Consider the following 15,966-nt stretch of genomic DNA (forward strand, 5'->3'; position numbering starts at 1 on the left):
CTAAGTATAGACCAGCGAGGTAAATATTATCAGCCTTAATAATCACAGAATCACACAGAATGTTTGGAGTTGGAAAAACATCAGTGTGAATGCTGTGATGAGACAGAGAGTGAGTGAACAAAAACTGGAAGGTTTGCAAGGCTCAACAGAGGTGCATGTGCTACCACTAGTGCCAACAGTTTTCCACGTCCCTTGACAGTAATCAAAAAAACAATCACAGCTGATGTTCTTTCCTGCAAGAGTTTGTGCCCTATTCAAGGATGAAAATGCTCCACAGTGAGTTATGGTTACAACTAGAGGAAAAAAAAAATTAAAGTGAGAATCAAACCATCTTTTCTAAACATACCGTTGAGGAGAGGCTGTCCTCCATGCACACTCCTCGACACCACTGCACTGTGAACATCTTCAGGAAATCCAGTCTTGCAGTACGTATCTTCACAGGTTGCTTTTATCGGTCCCTGAAATGCAAGACAAAATTTATGTAATACTCGCAACCCTCATTCACCAGAGAAACATTCCACTTGGCACACGCTCCATTTTGCTGCTGTCTTGTACAAGCACCGTCTTTGTTTCTGAACCACTGCAATTAGGACCGAGAGGGCAAAGGGTTAATCTTTCTGATAACTGGAACGGAAGGAACAAATCCCACTTGTCTGGTAAGATCTAAATAATACACAATCTTGATTCTTCTGACAACTGAACATTTCCACTAAACCAGTCTCCGAGACAGAAGAGGAATCATAGGGGGAACAAAAACATTCTTTCCTCTGGAAATAAATGTTGCACAAAACCCATCGGCAACTTTTTCATACCCAGACTACTTGAAAGGAATGACTTCAACTGCTGGTTTGAAGTACTTCTATTCAGAGTATTTCTATGTGAGGCTGCACCAGAACAAGTAAACTAAGATAAAATGTTACATTTGCAGTAACTTATATTTGCGTTAGCATTGGAACTGATAACACATAAAGCCAAAGTTTCCAATGCAATCTCCTATTTCAGAGGGACATTAAGTTAAAAGGAGAGCAGCTCATTATTAAATTTGCGCAAGGGAAGAGCTGACCCACTGAAAGTATTTGTTCTCCAAGGTTCTTAAAGAGTTTCATAAATGCCTTTTTATTAAGAAACATAATGCAGCATTTGGAAACTTGTTCTGTAGTGTTCCACATTCAGAAGACACTTCTGATCACAAAGCTTGTTTCCAGTACAGTTTGTTGCCTAGTGGAAAAGAAAAAAAAAAAAAAAAACAACACATCCAGTTCTCTGTGGCACAGGACTGAGACTTCTTTTTCAACAGGCTGTTTCTGTCTCATTTTAGTGCTGCACAAGACAGCAGCCCACCTTACATGTAGCTAAGTGACCATACATGGCAAAACCTCTTTCACACTGCACAAGGCAGAGGGGCCAGCTCCCACGCCAGCCTGGGCTGAGATATATCCCAGAAAACGCGAGAGCCCTCACACCATCTCAAACACTCCTACGTGCCAAGTGAAGGCCCATCCATGTGCAGGCCCAGATGTAGTATATGGTCGTTGACAGCACGAGCAACTGTGCTGCTATATCATATCTAAATCTGATCAAGGCTTAAATTAGATTTTCCTTTTTACTTTCCCAGATGGGCTTCCATCAAGTAGACCTACTGCAGACCATGTAAGCATGTCTGCATGCACTCGGCAAAGCAAGCCCCATAGGCAAAAGATTTAAAAAGGGATGGAGAAAGAGAAGATGATGGTATTATACATGTTTACCATAGTAACCTCAGACATCTTTCTTAGAGCATTAGAGCAGAAGTCGGACAGGAGTGTGTCTTTCCTGAGGGAAGAGGGACTGGGTAGAAGCCTTATCTCTACACTGGCACACATGGCCAAGCTCAGCATGCCAACCCCTCTTAAAGTAACTTTATCACTAATACTAGGAGGCGTTCACACAGTGTTGTACTTACAGCAACATGATCCTAACTAAGCAGTTCAATGCTGATGCTAGCAGAAAAAATTAAAAAATTAAAATTCACTACCAAAAATTTACTACCTAACTCATGGCTAGGTTATTGTTAATGCACTAGCCAGGCAAGTACCCGCTCAGAGAACTTGTAATTATCAAGTGTCACATTAACCTACACTGTGGTGTGGATTTAATTGTGACTTAAGTACTTACAAGTATCTCACCTGTGTACCATTACTTAACATATTTTTACAGTGTTTACATGGGGACCCTAAAGAGAGTGAACATAAGCAACAGTTAAAGCTACCACGGGACTGTTACCTGCAGAGCTGGAACTTGGATTTGTAGCTAAATCCCAACACTCCATTTATGCATTGAATTTTTAAGATAAAAAGACAGTAAATAAAAAATTACTGTGATTCCAGTTGCCAGTTTCCTGAGCTTTAGAACTCAAATCACAGGTCTGATAGACAAGGTTTCCAAATTTTCAAATCAAAAACGCAGTTAGGCTCATTTCAACTACAGTACAAAATGTGACCTCAAAGCAAATGTGATGGAGAAGGAACAAAAAATAAACCAAACATAAAACCAAACAAACAAGCGAAAAAAAACCCAACCAAACAAAAAAAAGCCTTTCATGGTACCCTTGAAACAAAAAGGTCCTGGGTGGGCAGCTGAGGAGATAGGAGGATTTTTAATAAGTCTGCACTGATGCGCCTGGGAATCTTTCAGGCTTTCTAGCCATCTATATGTACTAAACAGCTCTTATAAACTGAAACAATGCCCACTGAAACAAAGGCTGGGGGACATGAATAGAGAGCCTTCTTTATTCTTTCATTTGCAGCCATCAATTTTATCCGGAAACAAAAGACTGTACTCTGCTCTCCAAAAACAGCGCTTTGTAAAGATTGTTTCAGAATAAAAACACAAGGGAAAGAAGAATTCAAATTTTCAGCAATTCTTAATCGCTCTGTGTTAAGCGTTTTGAATTAAGTACCAGTTGTAGCTTCAGACACACTGGGTCATATCAAGTTCAGCCTAAGAGTACAGCAAGACTTCAACCATTTTAAGTCTAAGCAAAAATAGAGGACGCTGAAATATTTTTATCCCCTTATCTGGGGCAAAAGGGGAAAGCCAGTGAAGATTATGGGGCACGTTATTGTAATTTACAGGATTTTGTATGATTAGTACAATTCCCAAGACTATTTCAAACATAAGATAATATTACTTGTACATTCATCTACAGAAGGACACTACTTAAAAAACTATCTTTTCAGGTGGAAAGCAATTAACTTAGTTTGCACGCATATAAAACCTGCTTAGTGGAGTTAAAAATTTTAAACAAGCTCAACACTTGGAAAATTCTCCTCTCAAGTACTAATGGGCTTTGCTAAAGCAAAATAGGATTTCTACTGAAAAAACATTCTGCTTGCCTCATCTTTTATGGATTATTTAGTCATTTTTAACAGCAGAATTAGTAACAAGCATTACTATCTCCAGATGCTGAAGATCTAACACCAATATGGTGCCAGATCATGCATATAAACTCAGTACTGTAGATCTCATATTAAATCCAATAGGCATACTGCAGCTATGAAGCAAAATACTGTAAATTAAATAGTCCTCTGTCAAAGTTATTATTCCATCTATTTTAAGAACTGCCATTTTCATATCCTTGTTGTAATTAACCCTAAAGTTTTCACACTCTGCTCCTCCTCAGTTACTTTAGTTTCATATGTAGATATCTGAATACCTAGAAACCTGTGGTTTAGCTTCAAGGTTCTACTCCAGCTTTATTAAAAACAAAAACAATTCTTTAACAAACTCAGCTTCATAATTCTAAAGGACTCAGGTTTACATCTTTTAGTGAACACCACCTGTTAGAGTCTTCCAACAACACAAGCCTCACGCTTGTGAAAAGATTGTAAATTGAAGCAACAATGAAGCCTGACAGGGCTGTTTCACTAGTGTTGACTAATTGTGTGTGTCCACTTGTTGTGGACTAATACCTCTTTCCAATTTCCATACTTTCCAAGAAGCAGCCACATGTAGAACACAATTATGTAAACAAACTTCTACTTAAAATTGCAAGCTTACAACACGACTGCAAAAGCAACTTCATATCACAACAAGCATCCCTAAATTTGCAGAACTGGGATCTTACAGCATTCAAATGGAGCTGATCTTGTTCTCTCTGCACATGCCATACACCACTGGAGTTCATAAGTAGCTATTAATCAGAAATACCAAAGTCTCTGTTATTCCACTGTTTAAATCTGCATGTACTACAACATTAGATTTCTTAATGCTGACTGTACCAAAATGCAAGGGAAGTTGTTTTTGAAAGACTGCTTTTTTGTATGCTCAGTTTAGCTTACTCCTATAGGAAAAAAAGCCTAGGTAGATAAGTGAGAAAGCGAGGGGTATGCAGCATGAGAGAAAATACCATACCGTGCAGTTATAATTGGACATAGTACAGCTGCTAGTTTGCAAGTCCAGCCAATTCACAGGGCAGTATTGTGCAAAGCTCAAAACAGCATCTAACATAATTATATGTATGACAGAGCAGGAACGGGGTATTTGAACTCTCCCTCCATAATAACCAACATTAATTTGCAATTACAACAGCAATATTCAGCTTAAGCATAGATCACAGAAATACGTGTGACTGTGTTTAAAGACTGGGTGTTTCCTCATTAATTTAAAGGCCACAACGGTACCAAATCCTCACAACTTAGGTAACTAGGGCTTGTTTTGTCCAGTTTTAATTTTGTGTATGTGCATCATCTGATCCAGCAGGATACATTATATGGTGTTGTATGTACATCACTTTATAATGAGCTTCTGCTCACTACCATAAGGCATACAAAAGATACTCTGCAGGATTATAGAAACATCTCTGAAACGCTTTAGATGCTAAACTTGAAAACATGCAGCAACTCCCTCTTAATCTCTGACTTGCTGTGAAGAGCTGCAGCAGTTCATACCCTCACCATACTCAGTACTCCAGTAAATGCAGTCAAGTACAATTTGTTTCCAACCAAAGATTGCAAGTACAGAAAAAGTGCCTTTTATTCAAATTGTTCTGGAAGCCAAAAGCTTCCAAAGTGGGTGCCAGGCTATGTCATCCTAGAGGTCACTCAGTCACATCAGGAAGGGCTTTCGTTATGCTGTCTTCACTTCTAATTAGTGCTCTACTTCACAAACCATGATTTTAGAACAGAAAATCCAGCTTCTTAAATCAACACTTAAAGCTCTCAAACTCTCTCCCAAAATAACAGTATCTGCAACTTTTACGCTACCATCTGTTTGAAGACATGTTGCCTTAAACCACCACTGTTTACCACAGGTTATTGTAGCTTTACAAACTATAGAGTCTCACAAACCATGTTTGTAGCTTCTTCTGTTAACTCCAGCTGAGAGACAACAGGAACTTTACTAAACTGCAGAGACATTCTTTGGCATACCTGACACCTCAAAAAGCCATAACCGAGTTTGGACTTTCCCCTTCCCCCCATGCTAGAAGAACATGGAGTGCTGCACCTTCCAAGACATGTTCTCCAGATAAGCCACAGCTCCTCTCAGAAAGTAATGTCTTCAAGTTTCAACTGCAATAACAAAACCAGATGGAATTTCTGTAAGACTAAGTCATATTTTTTTAATATTAAAAAAACCCAAATCAGCCCTGTGGTTGCCTATACATTCTGATTTCTCTAAGAGAGCAAATGACCTCTTATTTGATGATAGCCATTGCATTGCTCACGTTGAACATCTCTGCCTGGGGAAACTGCTTCCAACCTCTACAGGAGGATGCTGTATTTTTCCTGACCTTCAGGGAAGGCCTTTCAAGGCCTATCTCAAAGAACTCTTTTGGGGGATCACAAAATTTTAACTATGTCTTCAGCTGCTGGGTGATAATTATATGCTAATTATAAGGAATGGAGGAGTCTCCAGAGAAGTCTGTAGGTAAAAATATATTTTTTAAATATGTCAAGGAGTGCCTAGAGGAGAGGATAAACGTGCCTTCTGGAAACATGGTATTTAATTAAATACACAAATACTGACTAAAACCAAATAGTTAAGGTGAAACGTTGAAAACATTTGGCAGCAATATACCTTCCATCTTGGAAGCTGCTGATGCTCTATCTGTTTTCATAAGACATTTAAAAATAGAAAGCCTAATTTCCCCTCTTTATTCAGATGAAGCTCCCATGATCTTTCAGTGAGAACTGCAGGATCATATCAAATGATGAATCACAGAGATTTGGTTATACACCTCTCAAGGTGAACGCAGCACGGCCCAACAAACAGGTGAAAAGGGTCCCTCTCAGATCAGTCACAAACTACAAACATGCTTTGACACAATAAAAATCCTCCCTAACCTCATCCTGTAGTAATGTGCACCACCTTTTTTCCTCTCAAGTTTCACCTTTTTCTATGCCAGTATTAAGTTGGCCAACCAATGAATCTTGGTTCAGTGGTAGGTGAGAAGTGATGCTACAATGATCATGGCTGTTGCAAAAGACATTATTCTTTCTCTGTTTTCCTTGCTTTCCACTACCCACACATCTCATTGCATCTCATGTACAACCAGTGACACCGGGTTAGTGGAAGAACCCAGGTTGGTCACCATGAGTTCCTCCTACACTGTGCAACACAAAGCAATTTGAAATAAATTTGCCAGGAAACATTCGAAGTTGCATAGCCTTTGGGGGCCAGGCTTGTGCTTTGTATGTGTACTTTGTTAGAAATAAATTAAATTTTCATCCTAATGGGAGCTCCGGTGAGCTGCTCTTAATTATTCCAAGTTTTCTAAACTTTTTTCCAACCTAAAAAAGCATTTACAAAAACAATGAGAGATGGAAATAAAGTGTTTCTGGATCCTCTTAATCAGTCAAGAAAAGTAATTCAAAAATGCATGCTCTTTGCCACTTAACAAAAAGTCCCTTACACAAGACTGTAATGTGTAAAAATAACTTTACTCACAACTTCCTCAAGCTATTTTTAAATATACACATGCACTTCTATCACAACTAAATTGCCTTAAGTGTTACAATGTTCAGTGATTAAGAAAATAAACAACTAATAAATACAATTACTGACAAAAGAGCCATTGAAACTAATTAAGATGAGATATGACAAGGCTCTTCCAGTGATGTTTCTGGGAGTTTCTCCAATTTCCAGGAGCAGAAAGAAAAATAATAAATGGGAAGTTTTTGAATTGCACACTCTTAACTAGATAGAGTTCAAAAATATGATTATTTTGGGCAGTATTGTAACAATTGGTATACCAAAAAAATATACATTCATCTTTTAGCACATTAAAAGCTTCAAGTCCAGGTAGCAGTCCCACCCAGAGAGAGAGAGAGAGAGAGAGAGAGAGGAGAGAAAGAGCAAGCCCATTTGAAGGCTTTCTAGAGAACAAGTTAACATTTATTTAAAAAATACATAAATTGACAATACAAGTAAATATATACCTTCTATTATGTCATCAGCATATATATTTCTGAGCTTGCTACAGTATCTGCTCAGATAATCAGAACTTGTTTAATACCAAAAATTATCTCCCATTGTGTCAACCAATGATTTAAATTCCAAAAATTAACTGTTGACTTAAGCCAACATGTATGTTCTCTGCTACAGTATCCTGCCACATTTAACTTTTCAGATAAATTATCTGGAGACAAAGCAAAACCAGAAAGAAAGATTCACATCCAAAGAGGCTGAGCCACTGACATAACAGTCCTGGTCTGGGGCTTGTGAAAAGCATTGTAAAATGTGTTCAATTCACTTGGAAAAGAGTTAATTATGTTGGAGTCAAATTTGTGAAAGACACCCTGCAAGTCATTTTGGTGCTTATACAATCCCCTATTTACTACATTACTTAAACCAGACTGGTTTAAATGCAATAATAATCTTCGACACAGATGTATTATGAGAGATAGACAAATACACCCACAGTAAGAGATCTCACTGCCATGTCTGCACAAAACCACGTTAATAAAGCTTCACCCCTGATTCTGCCAGTGACTGCTGCTGTGGGTGATTACAGGAGGGGAGTAGTTGGCAAGAAATGCCACTGCCAGATTCTCAGTGGAGGCAGCTTAACAGGAGTGTCATTTCGGGTAGTAGCTTTATCACCTGAATACATTCGCTAAGACCTGGAATAAGACCAAGACTGCCTGCAGAGAGTAATAACTTACGTCCTCTGTCATCATAATTCAAATTCAACCCAATCACCTAGTTATGAAAGGCTCCAAAACTGCTTTATTGTTTACTTGTTTCTGGTTTAGAAGTGGAGCACATCCACAGAGTGATCCAATCACCTTATACATTACACATTAAAAAATTGCCTGCTTTTTGACCACTTAATTTCTATTCCCCTTCCCAGTTCATTTCTAACTTACAGCAGTTTCATTCCTGTAAACTCACACTATCCTTCCCATTCCTTCTTCAACCCTGTTGTAATACAAGTTCCAAAACTCAGACTGCTGCTTCATCCAGAAAAACAAGCCTTGATTCTTTTTTATTCTCTCTTCAGTCTTTTTTTCACATAAAAGCTCCAAACACGTACTAATCTGATAATCAGAAAAACAAAGTGCAGTCATTCTCTCACATCCCATACAAATTACATACTGAAAAAAATCTAAAGCCCTGTTTCCTGAACATAAACAGCACACACAGACCTGCTTCCAGTTACTGTCTTACAAGTATTTCCATAACAGCTTTTCTAGATTGCTGATGAATAACAAAGTGATCAGTAACTCCAGAAAAAAAGGTAAACAGTTCTTGTGCAGCAGAGAGGAAAAAAACAAGTTCAACATTTGAAAACAACCTGATAGGAATAACCTTCCACAACCAACAGTAGCAGCTATGATCACAGGGGGAAAAAAGTTAGCCTTGCATCTAGCTTGTGAGGGTTCTTTGCACTGTGCATGAAATAATAATAATAAAAAAAAATAAAAAGCTTTTGAAATGAAGGTGTTGTACAGATTCAGGTCTATAAATCTGATTTCATACCCAGGTTCCAATTTTGTTACACACTATTAAAAATCAACCCTAACCTGATTTAATGGATACCCAAACAAGGGGGAAATTGGATTCCCCAACCGTAACATGCCAGTGACAGTGAGTGATACATAAAAGCAATACAGATAGCTCCTGTCCTTAGTTCATAACTTGTTCTTTAATTTCAAACCTGCTCTGCTAAGAAAAAACAGAATAAAAGCTTGCTGCAAAATTTGTCCTTTAAAGATTTATTGAGATAGGGAAACTAAACAGAACCGCGAGCATATACAACAAGCACATAAGGACTTTAAAAAAAAAAAAAAAAAAAAAAGCCAAGACTAAACCCCAACCAGTACAGAAAGCAACAACAAATCACCCAAAAAAACCCAACCCAGCAGTCTGCAAGAGGCAAAGCACAAGTTTCTGAGCAGGGTGACTGCCTTCACATGAAGACGCTCCAGCCCAGCCGGACACTCCTGTGTCACGCCTGCCATCCCCGTGTCCTCTTAAGCCTCAAGTGAAAATCCCCGGCTGCCGCGGAGCAGCGTTTCAGCACCTCGCTCGCCTGCTGCGAGTCATCAACCCCCGAAGAGCTGCTCAGAAACTGCGGGGAAAAGCTCAGCCTCCCGGGGACACCGTGAGGGGATGCGGGGGGAGTGTGTGTGCATGTGTGTGTCAGAGACAGGAGGCAGAGGAGACGGGAGGAAGGACACGCGGGATGCTCCTGCCCCCGCTGCGGCGGAGGCGGGGGGGGCGGGCGGGGGCAGCGGGTGCGCTGCACCATGGACAGTGGCCGCTACCGCCGCCCCCCCACCCCACGCCCTGCGCCAGCCGCTGCGGGAGGGCGCCGCAGCTATCCCGGCACCTCAGTCCCCGCCGCCGGCCTCGCCTGGCCTCAACCCGCTCCTCCGGCCCGCCAGAAATGCCCCGACCGTAAATACCATTAAGAGGCGATGATCTGCGCCATCTGTCCCTCAGACTTACCGCCCTCTCCACCCCCGGCGCCGCGCCGGATACGAGCACAGCGAACACAAAGCGAGGGGGGCACCACCACCGCCACCATCCCCACCTGCCCTCAGCCACCACTCGGGGACCCGCCGGCTGTGAGCTCGCTCGGGACACCCCGCTCCCCGGGAGGGGAGCCCGGTCCAAACATCGCCCCGCAGGCAGTACCCTCGCTGCCCCAACCGGCATCCATTTTGTCCTCCACCCCCTTCCCCTCCCCCAGCAGGGTCCCATCAGTCCCATCTCGCTACAGACACCCCCTCGCTGCGGGGCCGGCCCGCAGACCCCCAACTTTCTCCAGGAAGAAACCCCCAGAGCACCCCGGCCGGTGGTGCCCGGCACTGCAAGCCCGGGACCCCGGCTGCTCGGGGCAGGTGGGGAGCCCGCCCGGGCTGCCCCTGCGAGTCCGCCGAGGGGAGGCAGCAGCATGACTTTGATAATAATAAACACTTAGGAGCCCGAGACCGTCCCAGTGAAAATTCCCGTTAACGGTGGAGGGTGGGGAAGTCCAGCGCCCAAGCGGAGGCTGATTAAATTCTTCCCAGGAAGGGATTAGCGGGCACGGGAGCCGGCGCTAGCCGAGGCCCCGTCCGCCCGAGGAGAGGCGTGGGGGCTGCTCCCTGCCCGGCACCTCTGACACCCGCACCCCCACCTCCCCCCATCCCCACGCGGAGCGGAGGGGAGTGATGTTAGCTCTTTCCATCCCTTCTCTCCGGTACTTCCTCCCCCGCGCTCACCGCGGGGCCGAGGTCCCGTCCTCGTGACGGTCGAGTGGATACCGGACAGCCCCCCCCTTCCCTCCTCGGCACCTGCTCTCCCAGGAGCGGGGGGAGATCCGCATCCCCTAAGCGGCGCCCCCGCTACTCCTCATGTCCCGAGGACCCCCCTCTATCAGTCGTCCCCGGGCTCAAGCTTCCCTGGCCCCGGAGCGCGGCGCCTGGGGTGCCCTGAGCAGGTGGCTCCGGGCGAGGGGTCACAAGCCACCCCGAAGCACCCCGGCCGCGGGGGCACCAGTGGCTGCCTCCTTCCCCTAACGCTTTCCCAAGACCCACATCCCGACGGCGGCGTCCCGTCACCCCCCCCCCCCTCACGCCCCAGCCCCCCCAATTCCCCCGGCTCTCCCGCCTTCCCCGGGCACCGACGCCCGCAGGGGAACAAAGAGACGCAGCCTGGCCCCGCTCCCCGCCGGCGGTGCTTACCTGCTGCAGGGCCGCCAGCAGCATCAGCGCTAGCGGCGGCAGGATCCGCGGCGGCGCTCCCGCTACCCGGCACATGGAGGCGAGGAGGGGCGGCGGCAGGGCGTCCCCCGGCAGTCCCGAAGCGCGGCTGAAGCCCGCGGAGTGGGGCGACGGGAGCAGCGAGGGGAGCAGCGGCAGCTGCTGGGGGCTGCGACGGCGACTGCCCCCGCCTGCCGGAGCCGGCTGCCGCGGCGCTGGCTGCCGGCTGCCGCTCTAGCTCATGGGCAGCGATGCAGCGGGGGAAGAGAAGAGACGAGGAGAGGAGAAAGAGGGGGGCGGAGGATGGGTGAAACTCAGCTCTGGGTCAGGCTGCTTTTCTCTCTGCCGAGCCCCCTCCGCGGTGCAGAGAGTGGGCAGGGAAGAGGAGGAGGAGGATGGGCGAACAAAAGGCTGGGAGATAAGAAAGAAGTAGTCGCTGCTGCTGCTGCGAGGCCGGTGCGGCGGCTCCCCTCGGCTGGCTGGCTGGCTGCCTCCCCTACGCCTGGATCGTGCCCGCCTCGCTCCTCCCGCCGCTGCCCCCCAGCGAGCTTGGGCAGGCGGCTCCTCTCAGCGCCTCAGCCCGGGCGCGCCAGCACCGCCACTGCTCCGGCCCCAGCCCTGCTGCATGCTCACCCCGCACTTTCTCTCTCCCCTCTTTCTTCTTCTTCTTCTTCTTCTCCTCCCTCTCTCTCTCTCCACCCCTCCCCCTGCACGCAGAACCCTCCGCTGAAGCACAATGATAACAATACCCTCGCAGCCTCTGCCTGCCGCGCGTGTGTGTATGCGCTCGCTCGGTGCCTGCCTGCTGCTGGCAGCTCCCCCTCCGCCTCCCGTCGCTCCCTGTCGGCCGCACGGCCAATGGGAAGGGAACGGCACAGCAAGTGCCGGGGCTCGCAGCGGGCTGCAAAGTAAAGCTGCCCTCCTCGATCCCCGGAGAGCGGGTGCTGGGGGCAGTGGGGTGGGCACCAACACCAGCAGCAGCTAGGTGGGGAGAGTGGAATAAATCGCAGCCCACCAACTCGCTGCGCTGCAGTTGCTGGAGGGCGAGGAGAGAACTTGCTGGGGGAGGAAGGATCCGTCCCCACCGTTCTTGGCGGGAGACGGTGGATGCAGCGACAAATTGCGGGGGCGCCGGCGCTGCCCGTCCCGGGACCCCCTCCAGTCCCCCGGCTGCTGCCGGCGCTTTAAGTTTTGCTCAACTGTTAACTGCTAAACCTGCTCGCTTTTTTTTTCCCCTTCTCCCCTTTAGTTTATAACCTCTCGTCCTCCTCACTTTTTTTTTTTTTTTACTTTTTTTTCTTTTCTTTTTTTTTTTTTTTTTTTCTTCCCCTCCTCCTCGTCCAAACTACCTGCTGAATTTTATCAGCAAATGTTTTCAAAAGCTTGGCCCAGGCTGCGGTCCTCGGTTCCAAAAATGTCAGCGCTTATAACGGTACTAGGGAGTGTTGCTGAGTGAACAGTTACAGAAGCGAGTATCAGTGCTGGGTCATTTGCAGAGCTGGCAAGGATTTTCTCTCGCCCACAGGTCACTGAGCAAAGTTGTTTTGTGTCCATGCATCAGAGCTCCCATTCTGGGACATAATAAGGGGAGGATTTGTAGGCATTGGCCCCTAGACAGTCTCATGAAGCGTTGATTCAAAATGGTGCATTATTTATTTTAAAGCATCTTATTTTACACTTGAACTTGCGAGAAAAATACTCCCAGTTTCTGCCTTTTTTTCTTCTTTCTTTCCCTGCTTTAGTAAATAACGCAAAGCGCCATGCTCGTGTTTTGAAAGGAAAACAGCGGCTTTGCTTTTATATTTTGTCGGGCAAAGGCGGGGTAAGTACGTGCTTGTACAATGCTGATTTCATTAGCTTCGAAATTGAAAATACCAGTCGCTTTGCGAGCTGCGATGCAGCCGTTTACTCGAGTCGGGGAAACGGAGAAAACGCCAGAAGCAGCGGCGGAAGATACGCGCCCGCCGGTGCCTCGCCGCCCGCCGCCTCCGCGGGGCAGAGCAGGGCAGGACCCGGGCAAGCCAGGAGCCACCTGCCAGCGTTGAAAACCAAAGACCCAGCTGAGGAGAGGCGGCCCCAAGTAGAAAAACAAATACCCCTCCCCACCACCACCCCCCTTGCCCTCTTTAAAATTGTAGCCCATGTAATTGTACCGAAGGCAGCAGTTGTGCAGAGCGGCGAATGAGGGAAGCTATGTCTGGTAAATGAGTTTCTGCATTAAAATTTAACCCGGGACTGCAGGAAAGTAAGCAAAAAGGACACAGCTGATGTTTATATCTTGTTAAAAGGCAGCCTTCCCCGGGTTTGTACCTGAAGGAGCATGTGTTCAGTTTCTTTAGTAATTCTAACGTCTTTGCGTGGATTTGCTTATGAAATGGTGCCTTACCCTGAGTAACAGATTTCTTTTTGTATTTTCAGTTAGGTAGACATAATATTAAGATCTACTAATGATGGTGTTTGAGGTTTTATTCACTCTTACAAGTGTTTTACAAAATGCAAAGCACACCTCTAAGCAACTCCATAAACCAACTGTCAGATGAGAGTAATTACCTATCATCCAAATGATGAGCCTGGCCCCTCGTATCCCTCAACCCATCCATCCCTGAAGGCCTGGAAAAATAAATGACTATGCAACATATCTGGAATGTTACCAGATCTGAGCTCTGCCTGATGCTTCTTACTGTTCTACTGCTGCCTTTAAATTTACTTAGCAGAAATATATAGTAATGCTGGCAGTAAAAAATTGCCCTCACCAACACCGTTTTACTGAATCTTTTAGCCTTAAACAAATTTATTTCTAACAGTTGGCTTCCCTTGTTTACGCAGCCATAACCAAAAGTTTCCTTCATGGAGTTTCCCAGTTCTGGGGACTGTGATAAAGAGAAACTAAGAGAGTAGGGGTGTGTTATAGCTGAGGCATAACCTCTGTGCTATGTGACTTTATTTGTGAGGGGCATATGTTTGGGCAAGCAGAGCAGAGAGGAAACTTGAGCACTGCTTGTTGGACATGGATGAATCCACAGGGTTTATGCTGTTCATCTGGAGCACCAGCCCAGGAGAACAGCTGCTTTTTTACTCTCCTTTATTTCTTTGGTTTTATTTTTTAAGAAATAGTCTAGCATTAAGTAGTCATAGCTGGAAATTCAGAGTTAGAACTGATACTAGCTTGAGATGATCAACCCAGTCACATGTATCATGCAAAAGCCAGTAAATGCTGGCAATTTCTGGCCAAGATTGGAACAAGTGATTTAGTACTCAAAGGGTTTATCTCATAACTCAGCCACAGACTGCATTTATAAGTGTGTTTTAAGTAGTATAAAAATAACGGACATAAGTTAAATGTTCAACCTAGGAGAGCTCAAGGGCTTCCAGAAAAACCTTGTTAAAATTCCATGATTAAGTTGAAGAGAGGATTAGGTTAATTCCCATGTTAGTCATGGAGTTGAGTCTCTCTTTCAACTTGTCCAAATTAATTTTCATTCCTAAGGTTCATAAAAATTCTGTAAAAAATGCATGTTTTCAATTTGGAACATGCTAGATTCCTCATGGCTTCAAATATTTTGGAAAAAAAAAAAAAGTCCTTTTCCCTTGCAGGCCTACCCTTATGTTCAATCTGCCAGGTGCTGCCTCTACTACTCTCCTCAATTTAAATTACACAAATTAAGCACTTTACTAACAGTTTAGGCCTTGATCTGGCAAGCATGTGTACATGTGATTTCAGCCATCTGAGTCTCACTGTGCATAGGGATACACGGGTTGTATACCTATTTACAAGGTGGAAACATAAATGTACTGAGCAAAAGTACTAAGGGCATATTAGTTTACCCAGTTTCCTTGTATTCTTCATTACACACAAAGAAATAACTTTATTTGTTAAAAAACCCAATACCTAATTAATGGGTCTGAGCGTATTCGGTGCCTGTTACTGAGCTTTATCAAAATAGTGAAAAAAAGTGGTTTCTTACTATGACATGAAGGTTGTACATGCTAACAGCTAAGCAGGCTTCCTCAGGATATTATTTTAACAGAAGCACTAACAAAACCCCAAAATTCAACTTTTTAGGAGAGTGTTTTTTAACTTGTGCTCTGTGAACCCCTTGAGACCCCAGAGTTACTCTGAGTAGTCTGTGACAGGCAACAGGGAAAAGCAAATTTGTGTATTCTATATAGTAACTTCACACATGTAAAATTCCTAAGGGGAATTTTGTAAGATTGTTAGTCGCTGACAATGCTTGAAAATTACTGTTTTAGGAAGCAGGTCATCATGCATGGGCAGGGAGGGTGCAGTTTTATGTAGATAGTGCCAAGTGGGAAAGAAAAGCTGAGCCCAAACAGCTTAAATATTAAAAAATTGGGACAGTTAAAACAGACACAAATATGAACCTTTGAATTATCTGGTCTGAGGTTTTTTTTTCTAAATAAGCTTTTTCATGTTGATCACTACCGTGAACTAAAAAAACTAAGTTTTTTGAAAGAGGAAAAAAAAAGGCAGTCCTAGTTACTTGACTGTATCTTGTAATTTATTGCAGGGCTTAACAAATTTATCCTCATGGGTTTTTCTGGCTCTCTCATTACTTAACATGCACAGTCCTGCATGTTCCTTCAGCCTGTTTTTTACATTAAGACAATGCAAGACACGGAAAGGTAACCACAGCTGCAGCAGTTTGTGGGCAGTTCAGCTCAAATTTGAAAATCAGCTGGGTTAGGATGGAGGAAAGTTGAATAAAGCAGTTCCCTTTCTGCTGTAGCAACCCTCAGCAACATCAAACTCTTTCTACTGCTATGGATGTGGATA

The 15,966-nt window shown here is 44.6% G+C and overlaps 1 protein-coding gene across 1 annotated transcript in view; it reads right to left on the bottom strand.

Annotated features, from left to right (window-relative positions):
- The window catches only part of CDH2 (cadherin 2), a 114,354-nt gene extending 103,074 nt beyond the window's left edge, over nucleotides 1-11,280 (bottom strand). Inside the window, exons 1-2 of the mRNA XM_071737403.1 lie at nucleotides 11,154-11,280; nucleotides 347-458 (exon numbers count right to left, since the gene is read on the bottom strand). Of these exons, the coding sequence (XP_071593504.1) occupies nucleotides 347-458; nucleotides 11,154-11,228 (187 nt within the window). The 5' untranslated portion in view covers nucleotides 11,229-11,280. The remainder of the gene's footprint in view (nucleotides 1-346; nucleotides 459-11,153) is intronic.
- Nucleotides 11,281-15,966: the final 4,686 nt, after the last annotated feature.

This window comes from Heliangelus exortis, chromosome 2 (genome assembly GCF_036169615.1).
Source record: "Heliangelus exortis chromosome 2, bHelExo1.hap1, whole genome shotgun sequence".
Classification (NCBI taxonomy): Eukaryota; Metazoa; Chordata; class Aves; order Apodiformes; family Trochilidae; genus Heliangelus; species Heliangelus exortis.